The 27,585-nt window shown below is 39.9% G+C and overlaps 1 protein-coding gene across 4 annotated transcripts in view; it reads left to right on the top strand.

The window, feature by feature from the left end:
* The window catches only part of NRG3 (neuregulin 3), a 427,079-nt gene that overhangs the window by 312,305 nt on the left and 87,189 nt on the right, over window positions 1–27,585 (top strand). For all 4 annotated transcript variants that reach the window (XM_076338348.1, XM_076338347.1, XM_076338349.1 and 1 more), the window contains exon 3: window positions 21–94. In XM_076338348.1, the coding sequence (XP_076194463.1) occupies window positions 21–94 (74 nt within the window). The remainder of the gene's footprint in view (window positions 1–20; window positions 95–27,585) is intronic.

Here is a 27,585-nt window from a genome sequence, read left to right as displayed (position 1 = left end):
ATTTATCCCCTTTTTCTCAGGTGCAAAGAGGGCTACCAAGGAGTCCGCTGTGACCAATTTTTGCCGAAAACCGACTCAATCTTGTCAGATCCAAGTACGTCAAATGTTTTTCTTATATTTTTAATCCATGCTGGAGGCTACTCTTGCCACGCGAGATGACCCTTTGCCTATTGTCAGCAAGCCTATTATGGACCACTGCTGCTGTGTGTAGAGAACGGTGTTGCTTTTGTTGGTAGGATAAAAACACATCTTTCAGTCTCCGTTCTTATAAAACATGTTCTGCTGCAGCAGTGTAGGCCATCAGAGGACTTGATTCCTTATGATTTGGAATAATACTGTCCCTGCTTAAAGCCAAAATACTCACTTTTCTCTACTTTTGACTCCAGAACAAATAAAATTACATAATCTAAAAGGAAACCAAGTATAGGCTGCAAAGTGGTTCCTTCAAAAGAAAATAAATTCAGATTGCTGGGAACTGCGGAGATGATAATCTCCTTGGAAATATGTGATGTCAGTTTACACAAGACCTGATTTTTTTTCACTTTTACAGTGAAGTCGCTCTGTATTTGCAGACTAAAGGTATGCTTTCAGGTAGTAACGTGGAGAGAAAGTAACTTTCTATGACACTGCTCAGTATATGCCAGAATACCGTCTATGTATATGTCCTCCTACTCCACTGTTGCACTGTTTAAATTCTGTTTACAAACAAAACTATGTCAACAATATTAGCCAAGATTAATTTCTTGGAGGTGAATCCATCCATCCACTAATTAATGCTGTTCATCTTAAATTTTTTAATGAAGTGACATACAACAAAGGGTCATATCCAATCTCTTGTTCTTGTTCTTCTACCTGGAAACTGTAATGTATTAAGTCTTCTGGTTTTGGGTGCTCTTTAAAATTTAATTTGGGTTGTTTTGTGTTTTTTGAAGAATAATGCTTGTTCTTCTAGTCTTTTTTTGTGCTTTCTGTTTATTTTCTTGTGTTTTTCCATGTGAAAGCCTGTTGCCAAAGACACCTGTTGTTTTGTAGTTCTCTGTGTTGCATAGCTCCCATTATAGTTTGCTTTGTGTTTGGTTTAGCTTTTCCTTTTGCTCGACCTTTAACGGTAAAGTGCAGAGCCTATAACGAATAGGAAGATTTTACCTCTGCCAAGTTGTACGTGCATGTGTAAACACAGAAGTTGTGTATACGCCAAGGAAACAGGTACTTTGCATCCTAAAAGTGGGGGAAAGGAAAATCAATTAACAACAGGACAGGGTGGTGCCTATCTGACTTGGTTTTAACAGGGAACTCTAGCTTTACTCTCTCAAGGGTAGAGGTGAAATTCATATAGATACAATGCAAAGCTCTCAGAGTTTTCTCTACAGAAAAGACTCCCAGATTAAGCTGCATCTAACAAAGCCAAAAGCCCTACAGTGTTTATATACTGCGGAAGGTATTGTTGTTTCTTTGCAGCATTGTGTTGGTTGCACAGACTTGTTCTTCTTTACTTGGGAGATGCTTACTTACCCTGGTTGGTTTCTGACTGCATTGTTTCCATAAAATTGTTCAGCCACCTGCTCAGCAAGCTAAGGTTCTGCCGAAATGTCCTTTTTACACCTTCTGACTACAAAGGCAATTTTATTTTATTTTATTTGAGGCTTGCTTTTAACATTATCTTATTTAGAGTTTGTAAGAGCAGGGGACCTTGGCTTGATGTTGACGTAGATCCACTGGCCATACCTATGGCCCACGAAGGGCCCCTCTTCCGATACAAATAAAGGTCAATGTGAGTTAGGTACTTCCCCAGTCAGTTTTGAAATTTAACTTATATTTAATCCTCACCTGCATTCAAAAGAGGAAAAGCTTCTCTTCAGGTACATTTCTGTGTGTTGGCATAGTGTAATATATCTCTGCGTGTGTACGTGCATATGCACTTGTTCTAAGCATGCCCTAGCCTGAAAGGGAGATAGTAGAAACTTTCTGCTGCAGTTGGACAGTGACAACATGAACATTTTGCTCAGGAGATAGATCAGTAATGTATTTATCTTCCCTCTGGAGAGGGATAATTAGCACTCAGTGGCAGAAATATTTGCTGTTTGCAAACCTGAGGAGTATAAAAAGTATTTGACGCAGTAGTCAAGTGCAATATGATCATCTCCAAAGGCTCTGGTGTTGCTTTGCAAAAACTTAGTTTTGTGGTTGAATGTGTGTTTGGATTAGGAAGAGAACCGCTGAAGGACACGAAAGGGGGAATTTGGAGGTCGCTTCAGAAAAAAGCAATTTTTGAAATGCAAGGCTTAATTTCTAGAAGTTGAACATTGAGATGAGCGCTTTTGTGTCTGGACTGCACATAGCCAACACTGACAGGTGTCAGTCAAGCTTCATAAACAAGTCCAGCTCATTTGAGTTTTGTGGGATTGCTTAGGGTTCTCGGCAGTAAATGTGTTCAGAAGTGCTAATGATGCATCTGATAACAATGTTCAGCTTATTTGAAGTATACGTGCATGAAATACTGAAGCAATATATTTTTTATCTTACCTTGCCTGTGATAGTGCAGGTTACATTTTCAGAACTTTCACTTGTCATTAAATGGGAAGTGAATCTGGACCACAGTCACTCAGAAAATAGCAACAATATTGTCTTAAAATTGTCAGCTATTTACACGTGCAAGAGCCTTTTTTTAAAAATAGCCCTCTAAAACAAACCGTGCTTGTTCAGCATGGCTACTGTCTGAGGTTGCGTAGTGGCAAATAATGTGGTATGGCTCTGCAATATTTTTAACAATACCAGGCCAAACCCAGCTTCTTACCTCGTTTTAGGTGTATGTTAGGCAGGTCTTGACTTTACATCACAGATATGAATACAAATTATGTAATACTTAATATGGATTAATGCATGCTAAATCATGTCCATTTAGCTTAATTAAACTAAACTGTTAAGATATTTAAGATTCTGTTTTCAGGAAACCTCTTGAAACCACTTGATGGTGTTTCAGAGTTCCTGCAATGGCCTCCATGGCTCCTTGCAGTCAGATCTGCCACCTGCTACCTTCCTTCAGGTCAAAGTTAGGATGAAATTCATAAGGAAACCGTTGTAAGACACACATAGAGCAACGTCAAAACACCCCAAACACAGGACCTTCTACTGGACCTTCAAGCATTACAGTTAACAGCTTCCACTTCCCTTAATTTCTCCACTCTTAACCGGGTTTTCTGGCTATAAGTGAAAGATGTTTAGAAAAAAAAAACCCAACAACAAAAAAACCCAACCCAACCTAACCTCAAGTAGTTTGAGAAGTTGTTTGTTAATCTTGGAATATGGAAGAAACCTGCCTGAATCATGGGAGCTGCAGGGAACCTAACAAAATGAATAACGTCACCAGTAAGGGAGAAGGCTGCATGCTGCATGACAATGCAACCCGTGCTCACGGTCACTATCAAGAGGAGGGCATCTGTCAGCTCTGCTAATACTGGGTAGGACAACTCCCTGAGCTCTCTCTCAGTCATCACCTCCTTCATCTATGGAGGAAGTACTAACGGGACAAAAAGAAAAGAAACAGCAGTCGCATGCTGAAAGGAAAGGATAGGAGTTGAAACATTGCTTCAGCTTTCTCCATCTGGGCTAACTTCTCTATAAATACAGTTCATGGCAATGGTAGGGCACTTTCTATTTTCAACATTATAAATACAACTTTAATATAACTTTATGTTCAAGTCATTTTTCAGGCATGTGTAGTCCTGTGTGTATCTGTAAGATTAGGAACTTATATACAACATAAATTGTACAAATGCACTCATGTACTATCCTTTATAGTGTTCTGGAGTAGACCTGCCTGGCCGAACGAGTCTTGACAGGTAAGTTGTATGTAGGCTGTGGGTATTTCTTTTGATCAGTTTTTATACTGAGGCAAAGTACAACCTTTAAAGCTTTGACTGTTCTGTGCAGATATTCCAAAGCGGTGAACAAGGCATTGAGAATGGGTTTGTCACGTTAGCCTTTTTTAATCAAATTATGTTGAACTCCACCTTCAACAATTTTGTTCTTAACTTAGCACTGAAAAGTACTTTCCTATGCAGAAAGTGTATTTCAGTTTTAAAATGTGCAGTATTAATTTTATATTCGACATACTAACATTCGAGTTGTCCCATTTGACCTCAGAAGCTTAAGTGAAGAGGGATCCCCTGTCAAATATCGGGAATGTTATCTGATCCTTTTTCAAAATAAATGCATTATTTTCTAAAAGGAGAAAAATAGGATGGAAAGCTTAAAGGCCATTAAGCCACGCTCCTGCTGTTGCAGTCAACCCATCATGTAATTCCTTCCATAAGCTGATCACACTTCATTTGTAAACCACTTGCAATCAGCGTGAACTAGCCACTAGAAACAGGTTTTGTTTATTGTCCCTGCCCTGAGGGTTTCAAGACTTCTCAGCTTCCACCCAAAATTTGCGCGCAGCCCAAATTTGTGTTAAAGCGTGCACCTTGTTTCTACATTGGTATTTTTTTCTGTTTCCACCACGTTACGCTTTGGGTCTGTTGGACTGGCTTTTTCACATGTCAGAAGTCTTGTTCCTATAGCGTTAGCTATAGCCTGTGGTCATATACTACCTTAACCTGTGACAGCACGGCACGCATCATGTTTCTTTTTGAATCTCATCAAAGAGAAACCTGCAAGTGTCATGTCTGGAATCTGCAGTTACTCGTTCTTAGATTACCTGTTTATGTAGCAAAGGATCAAAACCCCTCTCCTGGAAGACTGGGACTGTAAATAAGTGAAACAACTCCAGAGAGTTTAAAAATGAAAAAACTGTTTTTCCAGCAATTTATTCAAAGCCTCAAGACCCACACACATCTCCTCAAAAAGCCCCCAAAACACCCAAACAAAAATCTTGGGCTTTTTGTGCCCCTCTGCCTTTTTTTCCTTTCCTTTTTTTTTTTTAATTTTTTTGTCTTCCTTGTCCAGTTTTGTATTTGTAAGATCACAGGATAATTTAGATTGACAGAGAAGTCTGGAGAACTCAGGAGGTTCAGTCTCCTGCTTTATGCAGAGCTTTGAAGTTTCTGCTAACTGCACTGGACACCACGAAGGTAGTCTGTAAAGGAACTGTTACTAAATAGAGGAAAAAATGAGCCAGAGTTGTGAAATATTTATAGAATATATTTTCAAATAATTTGAATAGATAAAATAAATGAAACTTCTGAGTCTCTTACTGAATTCTTGATTTTCTAGAACCAATAATTTTTTTGTCAACTTAACCTTTCTGAATTTGTCAATATTCTTCTTGAATTTGTTTTTTCCTCCTTTTTTGGTTTCTAGAAGGCATAGGAGAACATAAGATTTTGCTATTCGAAATACTTTGAAGGTTGGATGTAGGTAGGGGCAGTTATGAGTGGAAGAGAATTTAGGGAAAATAGGAGGACTGACTAACCCGAGGTGGATATCTGAGGTTTGTGGAAGGCAAGTCCTTCTAAAACAGATTTAACATGGGGCTTGTTTAACCCCAGATAGACCGTTTGAACTCTGGATCTAAATCTGAATTTTGTGGCTTAACTTTGTCTCAAAAAGAAAAGGTTTTTAAGCCCTTCTGCAGTAATTGTCATCTGTTTAAGACTGTTTTGTATTCAGAAAAAGCATATGGAGGGAGCAGCTGCAGACCAAGTCTCTTTTGTAGTAATTGTCATTTTATGCTGTCTTATCAATCTAATTGCAAAGAAGAGTGCCGCATCAACTGTGTGTTCACAGAATAAAAATTATTAATGTTACTCTAGGATATTAAACTTTTACAAAAATGAAATAATCAAAAGGTGTTATTTTATTGCCTTGTAAAATTAGATTTTAAGAGCTACGTGGTGAAAACGGTCAAGTGAAGTCCCTGAAAATGACAAGTCAGTGTAAGATCTGTTAGCATCCATCAAGTGGGTATGACATTTCTGTTAACTACGGTTTCTTTATAAGGATATATAAAGAGTTCCTCCAGTTCAAACGCATCACAAATCAACCTAGATTAGTGTTGATGCATTAAAGATTGAAAGGAAGGAAGGAAGGAATTGGTTTAGTAGAAATAGCAATAAAGGAGAAAAGCAACACAGTCTCTTCAAAAGTTTTAATGAATTTATCTATAGACGAGAAAAGATGCATCACATGAGATACAGGCTGGGGAATATGAAACCTCAGCAAGGTAAAATAAAAAAGAAAAGATATCCTTGGGGGAATGAGGGATGTGTTTTCCCTCTTCTTTGATGAAGTGTGGGTAGAGACCTCAGGATATAGACTGTAAAAGGTGACGTGTTTTCAAATTTGAGTTGTGCTGAAGCTGTAAAATTTTACTTTGTGTGAATAGTATGAATCTTCTTGGTTGGTTTTTTTTTGCTTTAAAATAGGAACTTAGGCTTTATTCTGCAGAACTGGAATGAAAAGCTCAAAACCAGAAGTGCAACATTAACAAAGTGTTAGTAAAATGGTTCGCCACTGATAAATGGAAGCGTGAATGTGTTTTTTGTCAGAACATATCGAAAAGTTAAAGCCCAAGAGAAATTAATTGAAATCACAAATTTGCTACTAATGCAGTGGGCAAAGAAAATCACACTCAAAATCACTATCAGTTTTGATAATATAATTGTTTCTTACCCCTCTTAAAAATTTAAATGCATAGGAAACAACTGGAAGTAATATTTGTTTCTATAGGTAAGCTAACAGTGACATATAGAATGTGCAGTATAGATGCTATTTAGTGATTTTTTTTTTTTTCTTCTGTCAGTGCTGCAGAATAGATTTTAAAAATCACAAGAGTATTGGTGATCTTCATGTTTCTAATGTAGAGGGGGATATTTTAAATTACTTCCAGGACTCTAAGTTTGCGTCACTCTTCTCATGTGAAAGCAAAAAAAAACCGAACCAAAACCAACCTGCCGCGTGGTAGAGCAGTTTCCAAACAGCATTAAATCAAATTGCTTTCATTACTTTTGTGTGCAATAGCAGAGCTTTTTTCCCCTGTTTTCACTGAATTCCAAATCCTTTAAAAAAACAACCAGCAATGAGTTTGCATAGATTTCCACACGCGTGCACCACCCCCCCCCCCCCCCCCCCCCCCCGGGCTTTCTTTCTGTAAAGAATGAAGGGGGGGTTACAGCTGATTTCAGTTTCATGTTTCACTTTTAAATGAATTGTCAGCCTTTACCAAATTCATGTCTGTCTATATTTAGCATTAGCTAAAATAACATTAATTAACAAGTCACACAGGTTTATTTGGAAAAGTAGAAAAATTCAGTCTAAATCCAAAAATCCTTCAGATTTTCAATTTCAGACCAAAATCCTTTTATTAGTTTTAAAGGAACACCAGTTCTTCATTCTTCTCTGCTCATCTCTTCTCCTGGAAGACAAGAATGTATTGGCATCTGGTTACTCAACATTGTTTTATTTTCAGAACTTTTCATTTAAAGTCTTGAAGTGCGTCTGGTTTTGCCATGACTTTTAGGCCATAGGTGTAGCCTTCTGTAATTCAGCTTGTGAAGACTGCATGTCTGTAGAAATTCATGGAGAGAAGCTGGAATCAGGTAGATGCAATATCTTTGACAGCAGGAAAAAAACCCAAACGAACCTCAAAAACATTTGTTTCCTTCGCCCTCTTTAAAAACTGCCTATATGTGGAAGGATAATAATGAAATTGGAAATTCCTTTTATTTGAGCTCAGTATAAATCCCAAGGAAGACAGAAAATGGAGATAGCTAGCAATGCAAATCCCAGTCAACCAAAACTTTTAATCAGTGTATCTTCCTGTAAGCCATAGATGCTAGAAATCAAGAAGGAAATTACAGCCACCCCATGCAGAGGAGTTTGAAGGCTGCCTTTCCAAACTACTATTCATCTGTGAAATTTGGGACTTGCATCTAGTTAAAGAATTTCTAGGTCTTTGTGGAGCGATTTTTGCACGTGTATTTTAAGGAAATTTACCATAAGATGGCAGAAACACTCGAGTACGGCTTGTTACACAACAGCCAGAGCAGATGGCTGTGAAAAGAGGTTACAGTCTTATATAAGGGACGGAGTTGTGAATCGCGCTCTCCCGCTGGCGAGCCCGCTCTGCCACGGGCGCGGGGTTCGTCTCAGTGCCTGAATGAGAGGCGGTGCAGCGCTTTCGCTAAACAAGCACCTTCTGAAGTGATGAGCCTCTGAAACATCAACTTCTCCTATCTGCTCCCCTTACAAGCACGTTATGATTTCCTAATTCTGCTGTTGGCCATCCCATGTCTGGAAAACCGTAAGTATAAATATAGCGTGAAGTATATGTTCTGTGACACTCTGGAAGCGTCTAATTTAGCCTGTTGGTCTGAGTAACTAGCTTTTCTGACTTGCATACTCTTCATACTGACTATATGTTACTGTTGGTGTCAGTCTCCCACTGTCTTTCAGAAGGACTTCTCTGATTCTGCCTGGATGGACAAGGTGCAATCAATCATTTGAGTTGTCAGATCACATTTGCAGGCCTTCTAAGAGGAAAATTCAGCAGTGCAGCAACCATGCTCAGGGAGAAAAGTATAAGCAAAGAGGGGTCATCGCGAGATGACATGTAGGAAAATTGCACAAAACATGACAGTGATTTAGCTGAAAAGCATTCGTTTCATCCGGTTCTGTCTTTGTAAATTAGCTACTCAGTTGTCCAAATAGCATTTCACTTTAGCAATGCCATTTCACTTTATCTCAGTGATTTAGTCACACTTTTGATGTTAAATGCCTCAGGATTGGCTGAGATGGTATGGTATAGGTTTCATGAAGATGTCCTAGCCTGTTGCAGGAGCTAGTAAGAACACATGGAGAAAAGAGATGGATTTCTCTTACTGGCAACTAATCTTATACCTTTGAATGTATCCGTCTGTATTAAATATAAGTCAGAACTGGGTGTTTTGCATTCTCCTACAAGCGGTTCTGCGTTAAAATGATTCTAGTAAAAAATGCAGCAGTGTGTGTGCAGATAAATCACGAAGTTGTGGGGTGCCTGATACTCTGATCCGTCCTGTCCGCAGTACAGTTATGTGACTGCGAGTAATAAACAGCAGGAAGACAAATTCTGCACTGGTTCTTACAGGCACAAAGCTCGAAATCAGTCCAACACACGCTATCTTGAGAGTAAAAACATTAAGGGGGTCATACATGAGAGCTAAAGCTTCCTCCGAGAGGATTTCTGCTGAGTGTCCTGATCATCTTCCCAAAACTAATACTTTGTAAGAGCCTCTGTGCTCTTAACTGATCTTCACTCTTTGCATTAAGTCCATACTCCACTACAAGGATGCTTATTAAGGCAATTATTTTTGTTAGACTTTTCACTTCACATGGAGCTTATACCAGTGTTGATTCAGCTCATTTGAACAATCTCTGCTTATTAAGGAAAACCTGGAATAAGTGGATCGTTCAATATTAATACAGTAAGTGCTCTGTGTTGTTGTGAAGACCAGATGCTTTGGGGGTAATGTGTGTATACACGTATCTTCCTAGGATAATGGCAGTCTTACTGAAAACATTAGAGGTCAGCATTACTATGAGTTTGATTACCACATCAAGGTAATTATTTTCATCTAAGAAGAAAGAAAGTACTGAGACCCCTGAAGGCATTTTCAGGCTCATTTCTCAGGCCTTCCATAACAATCATATTTGGCAACAGGGAACAGCCATTTCTGGTTAAAATTTTACTATGCAAACCCAGCAATTTATGAAACTATTATCAAAATAAAAACTGGATCAAAAATATTAAATGGTAAAATCTTGGTCTCGCTGAAACTGGTAAATGTTTTATTTATGAATCCTTTGAGGTTACATTGTCCTGTCGTGACTTTTATTCCATGTACAACTAGTATTTTTCTAGAGATTTTTGTATTGACCATTGTGGGGTTCAAATTGCCAACCATGAGGATATGTATTCATCTTCTTCAGTGATAAATTTGATCGTGGAAATGGTTTCTTAAAAGACAAACCAGATCAGTGTTACAGAATCACAGAATAGTTTGGGTTGGAAGGGACCTCTGAAGGTCATCTAGTCCAACCCCCCTGCCCTGGGCAGGGACATCTTCAACTAGATCAGGTTGCTCAGAGCCCCGTCCAGCCTGACCTGGAATGTTTCCAGGGATGGGGCATCCACCACCTCTCGGGGCAACCTGGGCCAGTGCTTCACCACCCTCAGCGTAAAAAATGTCTTCCTTAGATCTAGTCTAAATCTAACCCCCTCTAGGTTAAAGCCATTCCCCCTTGTCCTGTCACAACAGGCCCTGCTAAAAAGTTTGTCCCCATTTTTTTTATAAGCCCCCTTGAAGTACTGACAGGCTGCAATAAGGTCTCCCCGAAGCCTTCTCTTCTCCAGGCTGAACCACCCCAACTCTCTCAGCCTTTCTTCATAGCAGAGCTGTTCCATCCCCCTGATCATTTTCGTGACCCTCCTCTGGACCCGCTCCAACAGGTCCGTGTCTTTCTTGCGCTGAGGGCTCCAGAGCTGGACGCAGTGCTGCAGGGGGGGTCTCACCAGAGCAGAGGAGAGGGGCAGAATCCCCTCCCTCGACCTGCTGGCCACGCTGCTTTGGATGCAGCCCAGGAGACGGTTGGCCTTCTGGGCTGCGAGCGCACATTGCTGGCTCATGTCCAGCTTTTCATCCACCAGTACCCCCAGGTCCTTCTCGGCAGGGCTGCTCTCAATCCCTTCATCCCCCAGCCTGTATTGATACCGGGGGATACTGTGTTCTCCCAGGAGCAAACCAAAGAACAGATTGTAACAGGCAGTTCTTGATGGGATTGCTTATACTGGGAGGACTTGATTCACTTCCAACCTTTTCAGAGAGCACCTTGCTCGCAGGGCTCCTGGCTCTTTGCTCTCGCTGCAAGTACCAGCTTGCTGTAGAGAAAAAGTCCAATTGTTTGCTGCCACCATCAGTCACAGGTTAAGAAGGGGCCTGGGAAGCAGAAAGTTTCTCTTGTTACTTCTGTACACAGCCTGAGCAACAGGTTTAACAATCTAGCTGTGAATGGACGTGTGAAGAAACAGCACTGAACCGCTGAACGACTGAATATAATAGCCAACCTCTGCCTGTCATTGCCCACTTGATTTTTCCAAGTAGTTCTGCACTTTGATCTTGTTTCCATCTTCCCCAACCATTTTAGCATCTCAGCTGGGTTATCATCATCAAAAGGAAAAGCTTTGAGTGTACTACATATTCTGCTGTTTAAGATACAAGTTCTCTCTTTCTTGGCCCACTTGCCTTAATTTCCTACTCTCTAGTTTCTTTTGTTTTTTTTTTTCCCTCTTACTTTCTATTCCAACATATCAATGTTATTTCCTTCCGCATTTGAGGGCCTTTTCCCCTTCAGCATCTGAGTTGCAGTTCTGTTAGTGACTCTTCACTCTCTGCTAATCTCTGCTGCCACTCAACGTTTGCCACGTGCTTTTGCTGCGATTTCTTCCCACGTTGCCACTGCCTGTGGCCCTCGCTCCCTCTCTGAAACCAAGGTTTGACTCCTTGCTCTGCTTGACCTGTTTCCGATCTTCCAGATGAATGCCTGGATCACAAATTTCTATTCATGTGCTGTCTGGTCTGACTCATTTAGGCTTCCCTTTCTTCCTTATATATCATTTTTACTTTTGCCACGTAACAGAATAAAAAATATAATTTGCAGTTTAATTTAGTGTCCAAAATGTTTTTTACATGTTTACAGTGAACAGATGTCCACATTCCATTTTGTTTCCCAAGGAGCTGGCTCCAATTATCTCTGATGATACAGAAAGAGGTTACTACCTGATGCTTATCAGGAGAAAATATCCACTGTGGGGGCTGTTTGTGAAAGGCAGTGTCTAAATTTAACCTGGTTTGTTGGGTTTTTTTAGTAAAACTGACTTTTTCTTGAAGAAAGGTTGCATTTTCAGCACTGAAGCTTTTTATGTGCCTCAACAGAACTTTTATTGGGAAAGCTTTTTCAGGTTCAGATCTGGTTCAGACCCCAGATTAGCAGAGAACAGAATATTTGTCCATAACAAGTGAAACATGGGTTCAAGTCCTTGTTCTGCTTGACCTGATTTTCCTCTCTTCCAGATGAATGCCTAGATCACACCACAGAAAAGAGAATGGGTCAATGTCTTGTCTTGCTGCTTTTCTGGAAGAAAGAGACAGCTTTTTCCACTATTCCCCAGCTAGCTCTAGTGATGAGCTGGTAGACTTGAAATCTATGGTATAGTAAAATGTGTATTTTCACAGTACTGCCCTGCCTTAGAAAGAGCACAAGACAAAATTTTGCCTTAATGCTCATCTATATTATAGAAGGTGCTGGAGTTTACAAAATGTATGATACTGACTTAGGTCTTGATCCTTCAAAAAACTATACTGATGCATGTTGTTTCTCAGGAGAACTACTCACATAAAAGATACTAAGCACATTTGAAGCATCCAGCTGAATCATTTGCATTAATCTGTGGTTTACCTCACAAGTTTGCAGTTTTCTTAATAGCGAGATGATCTGCCATATTTTATTGCTCTGGACTTAATGAGTCCTTCTGAAAAGACGTTTTCTGCGACACTGAGCAGCTCTAACGTAGGAGCCCGGCTCCTGCTGGAGGAGGAGCTCCCCCTGAGCGGCTCCGTCTGCAGCTGACGGACCATTCAGTACGCTGATGGGGTGGAGAGTGTAGTTTTGAAGGAGCTTGTTGATCTGTGGAGATTAACGGTTGTAATTATAAATATGTATATATATCTTCATATAGAAAAACAAAAGGTAATTTTGTTACTGTAAAGGCTTTAAGTATTCCAGTCTGGTTTAGCTGTCTTTGAAAGTTTCAGTCTCATATTAATGCCATATAAATTTGCTGTCTTTATCGGCTTCCAAGTTTTAAGCAACCCTTTGTTTGTTAGGTTTTGTTCAGTGTTCAGTAAATATTCAAAGGCTTAAATGCTTTAAAAGCCTTAAAATGCTATCTTTACACTTTTAGAGAAGAACTTTCAGAAGAAAGTTGTGAAACTTGATTAAGCCGTATGTATAGATGTCTGAACAACTCCAAGTAAAAAAGCAACTTATCAATTCAGTACTACCATTCTCAGAAAATTATTATTCATTTTCTAGGCATTGGAAACATGGTGACTAAAAAAATAAGTCAGATAAACTGACTCAATCTTGTATGACAGTAGTGAATGTCTTAATCCACTGGAAAATGGGAATATTTGCCTATCTGTGTATTTAAGGCAAAGCCAGTCAATATAAACTCATAATTTCTTTTGGAAGCTAGAACAGACTATTAGAATAATCTAGAATTTTGCACATTACGGATCAAAGATCACGTCCAGTTCTGTAATATTGTTATAAATTTTGCTGCAACATTTAAAAACAGATGGCAGAGTAAATTAGGTTATAGTTTAGGTTATGTCTATGTAACAAGTTACTGCCAGTTACGGTGTAGCTTTACAGTGCAATTAGCTGTTCTGCAATAACTGCCTGCTTGTGCGGTAAGAGCAAGCCGGTGCCCTGCCAGTTGCATTGGGGCAAGTCTCCCACCATGACTTTATAAGATGGCTACACTCAGTAACTTGGTTGGTTTGGCAAATAACGAAGTCCTTATAGCTTGGTGACGGAAGGAATTAACTGAAGCTCCTCTGAGTCAGGTACCACGTGGAGCAAGGACGGCTGGCTGAATGGGCTCCATGAGATGACTCTCTGCCCCTGTGGCTCTTTGCATGATAGTAGCAGGTTTTTGGACCAAGCTTTTACTTTCTGTGTGCCTGCCGCTGTCCCAGTCTGTACGTAATCTACCTGCTGTGGCAGATTAGCACAGTCTTGTTTGTCTGAAGCAGGATAGATTTAAGCTTATCAAGTAGGAGCATCCAAGAGAGTAGCAGTTACTTTAAAAGGAAGAATGTAAATCCCTGCACGCAAAGAGAGTCTGAGGCTTATTTTTGAAAATAAAAACCCGTTCCTTAATATGTATCAAACATGTAAGATGATTCCTGTTGTCAGAGAACCAGCAAAAAAGGGTAAGACTAATGTAAGATAAAGTCTATCCTTGCCCATCTCCAGTGTACTTTACAGTCTGGATGTAGTAGGGCAAAAGTGACTTTTGCATGTGGCCAAGCACATGTCCTGAAACTTCATGGTACAAACCATGTCAGCTCGTCTGAAATATCCTGATAGATCCTGGTTGCTCAGTTTATTCTCTGTTCAAACTAAACAATGAAATGACTGTTTATTAAATAGACAGCAGGGACAATGTGTCAAGCAGCAAGCTGGTAAATGGCAAAGGCAAATATTTTCTGGAAGACCATCATTTTTTGACATGGTACATGTTTCCACTGAGGGAAAATAAGGCAAATTGATGGATCAGACCTCGTATCAATCTCATCAATTTTTATTTTCTTATAGCTGCTGACTTTGCAGTGATCAGTAATTCTAATTTGGATGCACGTTGAGTTGAGCATAGCAGGGCCTTTGTACAGTAATAAGAGTTATAACCTGTACATTTGTTTTCAGAATGTATTCCTCAAAGACAAAAGAAAACGCCACATGAAAAAAAGGAAAACCATTAGCTGACTATCTGTCACAGTGTGTCATGCAAGCAGGAGAATTTTCAGAATTCGGACTCAGTTATGTATAAGCCAATATTTGCTATCCAGTTTGGTTTTGTAGAAAACTCTTTTCCTGCTCTTTACTTGCAAAGTAGTATGGCATATTCACTGCATTGTATAGCTGCCACTTCTGTGACTAAGGGACAATGCTACTACATGGGTTTGTGAGTAGAAAGATAAATTGGGCCCAGTTGGGGTAGTGATAAGGACACTTTCTTAAGGTGTCAACAACTATAATAGTTGTTGGTAAATATAGAGATGCGTCTGCCTGGGGAGATCGTGACCCATTTCAGTTGGTTCTTGTTTTATGAGCTCTCTGTGCTTTTGAAGGTACATTCAGAATCACCCATTTCTCCCTCCAGGACTTCTCGTTCCCTCAACCCTGCATCAGTCAGGAACCTCGTAGCAGAAGATTTTGTGAAAGCAGCATAGACTCTACATGGTTCTTCATACCACCCCACAGATGTCTGAATTAAGATAACCTTAAGTTCCCTGTGTAGTTAAATGGGGAGATGAACTCTTCCTGCTCCACCAGGGGCTAATGAGAACATGGCAAATCAGGCGAAAGCCAAACTTAGATGTTATGAGGTGGCATGTAGAGGATGTTAGCTCTTCTGACTATTTAAGAAGCTTCAATACGACAGTCTGAGGAAGACTCAAAGTCATAGCGGCCCTATGTCTGGCTGCTTCTTAACAGAGCGAAATTGCTCAGTATCTGCTAGGGCAGATCTGCACTGAGAGCAGGGACGTTGACCCTGCTGGGTCGGCAAAACATCTCAAATCCAGAGATGCTCAGCTGAACTCAGTGAGTTGGCAGCATCGTGAAGCTGACTGCCAGAACTCAGCACACATAAAGATGAAAATGTCTTTCTTTTTTCTTTCTTTTTTCTTTCTTTTTTTTTTTTCCCCTTGTTATCAAAGTTACCACAAGAGGAAACTAATAAAGAAAAGGGAAGGGGCGGGGGGGGAGGGAACCCATACCCAAAACATATATATATAGTCTTGGGGTAGCTTGAACTAGACCTTGCTTAGATTTTAATTTAGGATACTTTAGGTATATCTCAACTGTGAATGGAATAGTGCAACATCGGCAGCCTGCTTCTTGGGTCGATACTGCTCAGTACTTGTGAAATTAAAGGCTTTTTCTAAAACTTGGCGGGGTGTTAATAGTTAAGCACTCTCATTCTTGTGTTGCACCTAATATCCAGATTTTTCTACGCTACCCTGCACAGGACTGTCAAGATGGGACAATGTGGATGAGGATTTAAAAAAAAAAAATCCAATGAGTGCTATTTTTAATGTTTGTTTGGGTTGGATTGGGGTTTTTTGTGTAGTGTTCTGTGGAATCAGTTTTTGCACAAGTGGAGCCACTTGCTGAAATGAATTCCAAATGAGCCTTTGCTTGCCCAGAATAAGACCTGGAAAGCCTGCTGTGTATTTTAACTTCCCAGCTGAGTTTGTCCTGAAAATGAGAATTACTTAAGCTTAAAGTGAGAATGAGAATTACTAAAATGAGAATGAGATTTACTTAAGCCTTAAAATGAGAATTACTCAAGTTTAGAGTGGTCAACAGGTATAAAAAGAGGGTTGATCTTCCCTTCCTTCCAGTCTAGACCCTGGATCAAGTGGTTTGGAACAACTGGGCTCTGAAGTTTTTCCCATCTTGATCTTTCATATATAAATGTTCCTCCTAACATCTAATATGTATGTGCTGACATAAAACAAAATTTTTCATGGTTACAGCTCATCCTTACAACGTGCATTACTTTTGACAACGCCGTCTTTCATCAGCTGTCAAGTTGCCTGTTAGAGCTGCAATCCTTAGAAATACTCCATTAGAATTACTCCAAGGATTCTCTAGTTTGATTAATCTGAATATCATCTGCACATTTTTCACTGGAACAATTTGTATGTTTTGCTGCTTAATGTAAATGGATCAGCTTTGGGGGGAGAATCTAAATGTATAACCTGGAATCCTTTGCTTAACGTCTAGGTGTGCTGAAAGCCATTTAAAGTTGATTGCCAAAAGAGAATTTGAGTAAGCTTGTAATAAGTGGTCGGAGATGCGCATTGAAAATTTATGGTACGTGCCTTCTGTCCTATTTGCTATGGGCTTTTGCTTTTTCTTCGTAGTCAGTTTCTCATTACGATACAATATTCTCCTTAACCCAAAATTTAGGAAGAAAAATATGAAAAGCAATTCATGCCTATAATATCCTTCAGTGCCTACAGATATTAAAGCTGACAAGTAGTTTGGTGGGCAGGATGGCAGATGGTCTGTGTCTGAGCGGAAGAAAGAGCAGCAGCAAAGGAAATAATATTGCCAAGAGTGATAGTAAAGTTTAAAAAGCAGTAAAAGTAGCTGTGTGCTAGGCATTAGCTAAGAGATTCTTCAAGAGGAGGGAGTTTGTAAAAATATGAGATCAGAGAAGGAATTCATGATTATTGCCAAAGCACATCCCTTTCTGTTCTTTAGGCAAAATCTCTTACCAGCAGATTATAATATATGTGGTAGGAGTAGATAAATATTTAAGTAGTAGGTGGTTGGCTCAAAAAAAGAAAAACCAAATCAGGGGGAATACAAGAAAAATACTACATTTTAAGATGAGTTTTGTGGGGGTTTAATTGTGTAAGACAACAGAGCAGTAGGGGTAGAGGGCCAGGAGGAGCAGATGGAAAGTCGTTCTCAAGGTGATGGATGTGAACAAACTTGGACTTCAGATCTGCAGAGCCCTGACTGCTAACGCTGCCTTGGGCTCATGGTCAGGATCTGGCTCCGGGGTCAGGCAGATTGCTGAAAAGGGACCTTGGGATGTTCTGAAAGATTTCTGAGTGTCTTAAATTGCTGGCCATAAAAAGCTGGAAGAGAAAGGAAAATTAGAACAGACACAGCTGCTTTGATCAATGCGGTAGGAATGTTAGTCCCTAGGTTTTGACCATAGGGTGCCCCGATTTATATCCGCTCGTCCCTGGTGCACGTTCAACTCAAAATGCCATTTTCCCCCCGAGTTGTTAATGAGAACTGCGTTCAGACACCTTTGAGTTTTGGTACAGGTTTACAATCAAGAATTCAGTTCAGAGCTCTTCTCTATACCACTGTTTTTATTTCAGTGGTTTTGATTGATAAAGACTGAAAAAGAACTGAAGTTGTCAAGTTTGGATTGGGACTGCTATGGTTCTTTATTTTGGTCTCTTTTGTTCATGAAAAAGGCATACACGGAAATTTTTCTTGTTTTCATTTGTACAGAATGTGGTACTTAGACCAGAAAAAATGCAAAAATTAGATGTCAGAATAAGTGAAGTGACTGGGAAAGAAGCAGTGTGTGCCCAGTACAACAGTTCCTGCGTAGATGAAGTGCGGTTGTTTTGCGTGCGAAGTGGGATGTGCTGAGATCCTGACATTGTCGCATACTTTTTTTTCTTGTTACACAAACTGATTGAAATGGTTGCTGGTTTTTTATCGATAGCAATGCAGAAGGATGACTATTCTTTTCTGCTTTAACACATTCGTTGGCTTAGAAAACAAATTTCTATAGTATGCTTTGGTCAAAGAGGAAAGTGTACTACATTATCCATGTCAGTACTGTGAAATGCGTAACGTATTTTTCTGAAGAAGCTTGTCTGACTGGGGAATTTTATTTTGTTTTACATTTATCTGTAAACTTGGATCAGCAGTTTGATTGACTGATGCAGGTTCTGTTTGGTATGCATCCAAATGTACTCATTTACTGTACACTCCCGTTATTATCCATAAATCTCTCAAGCCTTAGGTACTAGCAGCTGCACCACTGTTTGAATGTAAAACAATGCATCTGCTGTGTAAGAATGCAAAATCTCTTACATAAAAGGAAAAAGTAAAGGCAGAAAGTGCAAAATTATTAGCGGAATTTTGGCACCTGTGGACATTTAATAATATTTAGGCTCCTGTACGTCTTGGGTCAGTTTTTGGAACTAAGGCTCTGTGAAAATTAACTCCTTAATGCCTTTGACACACCTGGGAGTAAATGAATGGTTGATGAAAATTTTTGTATGCGATTTTCGGGCTTGGGAGTTTTTTCTTCCTTTTGTGTCCCAAATGGTATTTGTATTGCGTGCCTTGGTTTGGTTAGCTTGATAGTGGATAGGATATTTGAGAACAGATGTTGGACTGGATAACTGGTAATGGATAGGAGGGTAACTATTAGGTGAGATGGCCACTATTTGTATCTGATTCCCTTTCCAGCATCTGGTTGTCACAAGGAGAGGGACTGTTACTGGTATACCTTACCGACATATGCAGGGTTGTGGAGAAGCAGCTGACCCCCAAAACTATACAGAATGTCCTTAGAATCTGTCCTTAAATGTCACGTGTGCATTGTGACTGTTCCTGAGTGCAACTCTTGCAAATGCGACAGAGCCCAGAGCTCGACAGCCCTTTCTAAAGGGTGCCACTAGGTATGTGGAGTGACGAATTTTCAGTAGTCTTATGGGAAGTCAGTGTAGAGACTAAATTGGTACCCAGCTGTTAATAAATAACTGTCGTTACTAGTTTTCAAAAAAAAAGCAGCCTTGATCAACACTGAAGCTGGTTGAAAGCCAGAGAAACTCTCAGCACTGACTCATCACATTAAAGAGGAGAAGAAATGCAGGACCACCAGTGCAGAACAGGGAGGAGACGGAGAGGGAGAGGAACATCAGCTGAGAAACAAAAGGCTCCATGTGTACCTTTTTGTTTGTTTGTTTGGGTGGGTTTTGTTTTACGAAGTCATATAACGTGACTTGTCTGATTCTAATTCTTCCCAAGGAGATCTGCACTGTGAACAGAGAGTTAGAGGACTACCACTCGGCATGGCTGTAACTTACCTTCTTTGCGGTTATGAAATGCGGTCAGTGAGTTCTAAGGTTTAGTGGTAACGTACGTAGGTCAGGCCGGCTGGTGATGGGGTTGCACTGTGCCTGCTGAAACTCTGCAGTGCGGGAAAATTTTAAAGATGTGTTTGTACTGCACTGGGCGCTTCTAACCCTTCTGTTTTCAGTGATTAGCACATTGAGGGTGGCTTTTTCTGTTTTTAAACCTACCCTGTTAAAAATAAATCTAATTTTGTGCACGGTACATAAACATTCATTACTTTATGCCCTTACTCTAAGCAAAAGCCCTTTTGTCTCTTTTAGTTAATCAACCCAGTTATTTTCACACAGTTATTCTTACTCTTTCATAACATACCTTTGCAATATATGAGCCAACTCAAAACCAGAGCATCTGCTTAAAAGCAGGATTTGAAAACCTAATACATTTGAATTTTCTTTATTTCTCTACTCATTTCTTGAGTTGTTGGAAGTTGTGTTCTCACAGAAGATAGGCATGTTTTCTCTTCCATTCATATTTAACAAAAAAAACCCTGAAAAGTTGGGAATAGTGACTCTTGGAGCTGAAATTTTCCCAGGCATGCTTGGTAGAACTGTAAGACCTGGCCACATTTTATATATATATATATATTTTTATATATATATATATATAAAAAAAAAAGCTCTTGACTCAGTGTTCTGCTGCCTTCACTAATGTCCTGCGCAGATGCAGGAGCTTGATGTAGAAATAAAATGTGATATTTTTCCACCTCACAACATTTCGTATTACTCCAGTGGCACAAAGGGAATGGAAGCAGTGTGTTTGCCCTATCTAGAAATTCTGCCTTCATGAGACGCCTTTGCTATCAAACCCATCATGATACAAGGGAATAGGAGCAGGTTCTTTTTGGCCATCTTCAGAGAGAAGGCAATCTGTAAAAGAAACTTGTTATCTTGTGTATGGTGAAGCAGCTCGCAGGCTTTTCTAGCTTGTGCATACAAGGAAAATTAGGAGACTGAGAAATCAGCCTGATGAGTACAGTGGAGAAAATGAGGCCTGCCAGCATGTAAACGTAACGGTCACTAATGCTGCGAAGCACTTGGATATGGAGTGTCCTGTAACTTAGACGCTTATTAGCTTCTTGCTAATTGCCATTGACAGTACATTTAAATTACTGTGCCCGTTTTCTGACTACAGTATATGAGTTTTAATCTAGCCTTTTCTGATTTGACTGATAATTTTGTGCTGCAGCGATGTTTTATGAAGTTGTAACTTGCTCATGAGAAATTTATTTGGTATGGGGCTGTGCGACTTTCCAAGATCATTTCTGCAGTGCGCTGCATACTATGCTTGTCCTGTGGTTGAATGAGGAAATACCCAAGCAAATTCCAAATTAATTAGGTCAGGTTGTGGAAGCAGTTTAGCTGCAGCAGCACAGAGCTCGGCAAAAGCCAATTAATCTGCCTGCTTGCATAAATACTGCTCTGCCTGCCCCTCTCCCTAAAGAAGAAAAGCAATTTTGTCCGTCTTCAACCCAGTAACTCTCATGGGCCCTTTTTTCAACATAATTTATGTGTATTAATCACGGCCCAGCTTTCTTCCCTGTCTGTCCTTACTGCATTGTTGTAATCTGGTTTGAGTGGATGACCAATCTAACAACAAAAGCACAAAGGTCAAGGTCAAAAAGGATCTTTTGGGTCTTGAGAATATCTTCAAAAGTAAGTAAAGAATAAATCTATAGCGTAGTGAATCTGAAGAACTTATATCACCATAAAATCACTTCAGGAAAAGAACTGGGTTGCTGTCTTCTATAAACTTCTCCGTTAGTGCATTAAACTTCCCTAATGAGCTTTTTTCATTATTGGCTAATTAAGCAAAGTGTTCTGTTCTCTTATTGCCCTTATGCTCACAAAGCTCCTTTTAGTATCCATGTTCAACATGCCCTTTAGAAAATAAATTTGCTTGTTTTTCTAGTCTTCCATGCAAGTCTCCATTCTGCATCATCTGATAAATTAGAGGCTCCATGCCTGTCGCATATAATAATATTAGTTTTGACCCAAGGGCTTAGCCAGAACTGAAGATTCTGTGAAATTAGCGGTTAGGATGACAAGCCAGTAATACCCAGATATATTTGATGCAGTTATGCTTACAAAAGAAGGAGCAAATTCTCTTGTCTGAACAGGACACATCAAACAAAAGGAAGTTGTTCACAGCTCCAGCACTAAAGCTGCCGCAGAAGTGCCTTTCCCACCACTTTCTCCTAGGCCCACACTCCGTGTTTTTCTGCCTTTTACGCTCCTCCTTTGATATTGTCTTACTGCTTCTCTCTCGCGTAACTTGCCAAAACTCGGCGTACGCTGTGTGCTTTCCTCTGCTTTGGAGGACCAGAGGTCTTTGGTTCTGTCTAATTGAGCTCACTCTCTCCTTAAGCGAAGAACCACCAGAATACTTCCCTAACCTGTAAGTCTGCCTTTTTCTTATGTACCGTATATCTGAGGCTAAAATAGAATACTTTATGTAATCTAGCCATTAAAAAACCTATTAACGTCACCAAATCTTACAGTTGTGCTCAGATGGGCAAAATATCTCCCATTTCTAAATATCTGTGTCACTGCTGATAGATTTCCTTAATCCACTTTGCACAGCTGTAGCAAATTACTATTTTTTTTCCTAACACATACTTTATTCTCGCAAACGCTCTTGAAAAATCACCGAGAGCTCTGTGGAAGCTGCCATTGTAGTAATTGTAAACAGTTGTATAAAATTATGCTGTCATGCTGTCTGTTCCAATTAAACTCATAACATTTTTCTGTGGGGTATACAAATCCATGTAGTAAACTGGAGAGAATGGGTCCTTGACGGTTCTATTAAAAGGCAAATTACATTTCTTCATGGTGTAACTTGAGAAAAAATAAAAGCAGTCGGCCTCTTTTTCTAAGATGAAAATGCACTAAAATACACAATTTAACGGTAAACTGCGATCCAAAAATACTGCAAAGATTTTACCTTTCCATCACAATCACAAAAGCATCTTTTTCAGTTACATTGAACACTACCTGAAAGTGAAGGACCGGCGTGTACAAATGGGATGGACTTAACCTGCTTGTACTACAACGTTGTGCTGCTCGGTGCTGAGTGCCTTCTGGTTTTCCTTTCTTAGCGTTCAAAGTAAGAGTGGGACAATGTCTGACAAGACAAGGCACAAGGTGTGGTGTCCATTTTTGTGTTTAGCACATTTGCTCTTCCACTTTGATCATACAGAGGAGTGGTTTCGTGGCAGAGCAGAGCGTCCTGACACTGAAACTGTTGCAGACGCTTAAAGTACCATTGCCACATTTCTCTCACAGCAAATGTAAAAAAGTGGGAAGTTACATTCCAGCCTGGGGTTTTTATACGGCAAATAAACAGTAGAAGGTGGAGGAGAAGGAGCACTGAGGGAGAACAGAGCCTGAACAATCTGATCCTCGATCCCAAATTTCCTGTATGAATTCATTACAAAGCACTGGAACAATTTGGAATTAAAATTATTTCCATGTGGAATCATTTTATTGGCCACCAGCTTTTTTAAGCACAGTGCACGCTGGCGCCTCTAACTTTCATCGCTCTGGTTTTGTAACCTTTGAGAAGTAGTGTAAGTATCCTGGCCAGACCACATGCACCTTCAGAACGTCGAGTGGCCTGTGAAAAATGCCATCATCATCTCAGGTTAGGTCACGATAGAGGAAGGCCTCAAATCAAATATATTAGTTGTGTCAGAGCAATTTGTTACAAAGAGGACAAAAATAAATGGCTTGGAGTTTGAATTCTTCGAAAGTGGTTTATCGCGCACGTAATGGACACTGTGCTGCAAGGGGACTGTGCCGCGGTGCTGAGGGACCCCCGTCTTTCAGAGCTGCTTTGGTAACACCTTCAGCTGGTGCTCCGTCCCTCAGTGATGGTACGCTCTGCTGTCTTTAAAGCCTAGAAATACCCATTGAAATGGATGAAATGTCCTGATTCGGTGGCACATCCTGCACACCAATTAATCTGATTATAAACGCCGTTTTTGAAAAAAGAGAAGACGACTGTCATTGGTACCAGTGACTTGACCAAACATACATGTTCTGGTAAAACATGTGGAAGGTCAAATCCAAATGTAAGCTATCCCTGTCTGCTGCAGGTGAAGCAAATGAATAGGCCTTATTTATGTCATTCAATATCTGACCTACTCTCTGATCCTCTTGAATGCTTAAAAGATGATAATGTTAAAAAGGTGTGGTTCGTTCCTTATAATTCGCTGCAAATGAGTCTTTGGCCTAACACACTTTGCATTGAATGGCCATAGGCAGAGAAAGCAGAAATTAGCGCAGCCGATGAAAGGCGGTGAGTAGGATACATAGTCGTAACATTGACTTAGCTGAGATATATGCTAATTAATCTAATTCATCTTATTCATCACAGTGGAGTTTGTTTTGTGTTATTATTGTCATGATTAATTTTCCCTTGTTATGGTGGAGATATCATTTAGTAACATCCAGTTAGACGCGATATATTTTTGGTGAATGTGTTTCACAGAAACAAATTACCACCGCTCTCCCCCATCCCAGTTCTGTGGTCATCCAAAGCGGAGAGCTGGGAGGAATGGTCTCTAGCTTGCTCAAGAGAGAAATGTTTATCCTCAAAACTGCAATTTCTTAAGAAAATTTTTATAAGCAGTGTAAGTGGTTTGGTTTGGTTTGTTTTACTTGGTTATTTTGCCCTGGAGTGTGTTTAATTTTGTTAAAGTCAGCCTAATGGACTGTAAGAAAATGAAAATGTGCAATTGCAGAGCGGCTCATGAGACTCCATCACGGTGACACTGACTTCAACCCAGGCAGACTAGGGCTGTGTGCCTTTTTTTTTTTTACCCCGTTTGGCATATCTGTCTTCAGCCACTTATATTAGTGCTTAATATATGACTCTACCACTGATTGAGAATACTTTCTAGAAGTAAGGTTCACGTTGCAGGCCTCAACTTGTATTAATTCTTCAACAAGCATTTCTTCTCCAGGTACGGTGGCAGTTGGTAGGCAAGTGTTTAACAACTCATATGTATTAACATGTATTTAACAACTCTGCATGTATTTAAACTTGCTTAAATGGCATACTGAACAGGGAAGAGAAGTCAACAAGACATCAGAATTACTATTGTAAGTTGTCCAAACAATCTAAACAGCGTTAGCAAAAATAATAAATGAAAGAAATAAAGAAAAAAGTATTTATATTATGATCTTGTGCAGCAGTGTTTAGCATCTACACTTGCATTTCTTGTATGTCTATATATATACATAACCTGCAATTATCACGACATGATTTTGTAAAAGTTGCTTTTAGAAATGCAATCTTAAGACCTCTGTCTTGAATTTTATATTCCACTCTAAACCCAAAAGATTTTTATTCTGAAAATTGTTCCTCGGTGCAAAGCTTGGTTATGGAAAAAGAGTTATATCTTCTTGAACAGTTCTGATTTATTTTATCTAGAAGTTGTCACACAAATATGATGGGAACGCATTTTCTTTATTAAAAATGTTCTCTCCATTTAATAATTCTAGATAAAATCCAGTTAGTGGGGCAGAAATTTCCTTCCTAGGCAAAAGGGATTTAAGGAAAACCTCCAGATTCATTATGACAGTTTTCTCACAGCTGGACCGGTAGTGGAGCGAGCAGCCAGGCCAGCCCGCACAGTCCTTAATGTACCTGTTGGGATGTAATTGCACTTTCGGTGGCAGATCTCGTATTCTCCTCTCCCTTGAACAGTCTGACTCAAAGGCACTAGTCAAAGCTTTTTACCTCTTTTGTTCTTGCTCAATGAGGTTTTTGTTTTGTTTTGTTTCTGGTGATTCTGGCAGCACCCATAGGTACACGGTATGTTTTTTGCTCTTTTCACGTGCTATGTTCTATAGGAATTTAGGAAGTGATGGTAGGGGCAGCGATCAGTTTTTTTGAAAGTATTTGAACACCATTGTTTGAGTGAATATATTGCTGATGCAGTACAGTAATTGATAGATGTTCCAGTGTCTGTCTGGAAATTACAGCTGTATAGAATGATGGCCTGGGAAGTATGTCAGGGAGATATTGTTGGGTCTATAAATACGTCAAGTGGATAAATATAAAGGAAAGGTAAGAATGATTGAAGCAGAGAGATATGTTGGCACAAGAATGAATAGGTTTAAATTGGTGCAGTATGAATTTAGGCTGAAAATCAAAAGAAAATTCTTACACGTTAGAAAAATCAGGTTCTGTGCCTTGGGGTCTAAGAGATGTTTAAGACCTCAGCTGGTCAACGTAATAGCACGATGGTACAAGTGACTCAGATTCGCTGCCTTTTTCCTGCCATGGTTGCTGGACCTCCGTAGGAATTTACCACGTGTGAGTATGCAGACTCCAGCTTTTGGTGCCCTGCTAGCTTTCTGCTAATGCAACTGTTTGGCAAAAGTCAGGGCAGTCGTCCTAGCCAAACGGAGATCTCGTAGCAAATCTAGGTGTCTCCAAGCTAGCCTGATCTACCTAGCATCAGCAATAATAGCCATGTCATGGAAGAACCAGCTGCAAGACCACAAGGTGTTCCTAGACCGTGATAATTCATGCATGGTTGTTCTTCCATGCTGCGATAACTACATGCAGGTAAACCTCCTGCTGACTAGTTGAATGTGCGAATGTAAGGCTAGGTGCAAGAGTCGCTCGTCTCTCTTACAATGTGGGTGTTACCCCAAAGAAATAAAATTTTCAGGAGAGCTTAAGAAGTATGAGCCTAAGGCGACTGGTTTCCATTTTGAAAGTGACTTCAGCTTTGTTTTACAAAGGTAAAGGTATTGGTTTTGTATTTTACAAAGGTATTTAGGTGCCTAAATATGTTTTTAACCATGTGTTAGACTCTCTTTAATGTTTTATTTAAGGGAAGAGAATCGCTAATCCTCAATGGCAGGTGCATTTGGCAAATGAAAAATAGAGACAGCTGCTTTTTCAGCTTAAAATATTCTTGAAAGTTAGTTATATGTAGTGCACAGCTGCTGAAAAAAGGAGGGGACTACAGTTTGCAATGGGCAACTGTTTTCCTTTGAGGAAAACAATATTGCTGCTGCTGCCAGTGTTCTCTGATATTAAGGCAGAATACTGACTTCTTCGCAAACCTGTCTGAAAAAAAACTTTGGTTTTATCTGCAGACCTGATAGAGGTAATGGTATTATAGCAGTAGTAGGAAGTACTTTTTCATTGATATCAGCTTATTTCCAGGATATTTACTGATCCTTTGTAAAGCTACTCTGAAATGTAAAGACCTGTTTCTGATGCTGCCGTCAGCTCAAGCAGCAATACGGTCCCTTCTGTAACAGATTTCAGACCACATTTGATGTAACGGACTGAGGAAACAGGAGGATGAGATTGTTGTTCTGTACAGCATTTTAGGGAAAAAGACCGCTTCTGGTAAATGCGATGAATGGAACAACTGACTGGGAAGATCTGCAGCCAGAGTCCCAGAAAATACAGATATTATTTTGCTGGAGCCTTACAGCTCCTCTGAAGAGCAGTATTTCCCCTTCTTTAAATGTTCTGGAAAGGGAGGATTTGGGTCAGAAGCATATTCTAGACCGCTCTTTTCTGCTGTTCAGTGACACATACATGCTCCAAAGAAAAAGTACCTTGTTTAACAATCTGATTAATGAATTTGGGTTAGAGCGATGTGGGTGGGATCTGCTCACTGAACACAAACCTTAGGCTGTCGTTTTCACTGCTGTCTGGCATCTTCATGCCATCGTAAGGGGACTTGTCTTTCTCACTGGTTATAGCCCCTTTAAAAGCTCCTTCTCAGTCCTGCCACCAACATGACAGTAAAATAGATACGTAGCTAGAGGAAAAAGAGGTGATAGCTGGACTTCCCAGTTTTGAGACGTATGCAGGTAAAATAAAAAAAACCCAAACCCCCAAACCCCAAGTTTGACGAGACTCAGCTCAACAGAATCAGCTTCCCAAAGTTTGCTGTGAAATCAGTTTTCATCTCCGGTCAGCAGCAATTCCACTTCAGTGGGGTTTGGAGCAGGCACTGGAAAATTGCGCTGCTCAACTTCGGCACCTTTTCAGCATCTTTCAGGTTAATTTTCCTACCTGATCTTATTCTGTACCTGAAATTCTGACCCTCAAGTAAAGTCTAAATATGTTGGAATTCACAATAGAAGTGTGTCT

Source organism: Aptenodytes patagonicus, chromosome 5, assembly GCF_965638725.1.
Source record: "Aptenodytes patagonicus chromosome 5, bAptPat1.pri.cur, whole genome shotgun sequence".
Classification (NCBI taxonomy): domain Eukaryota; kingdom Metazoa; phylum Chordata; class Aves; order Sphenisciformes; family Spheniscidae; genus Aptenodytes; species Aptenodytes patagonicus.
Note: the sequence above shows the minus strand (reverse complement) of the source record. Positions and strands in the feature narration are given on the sequence as shown.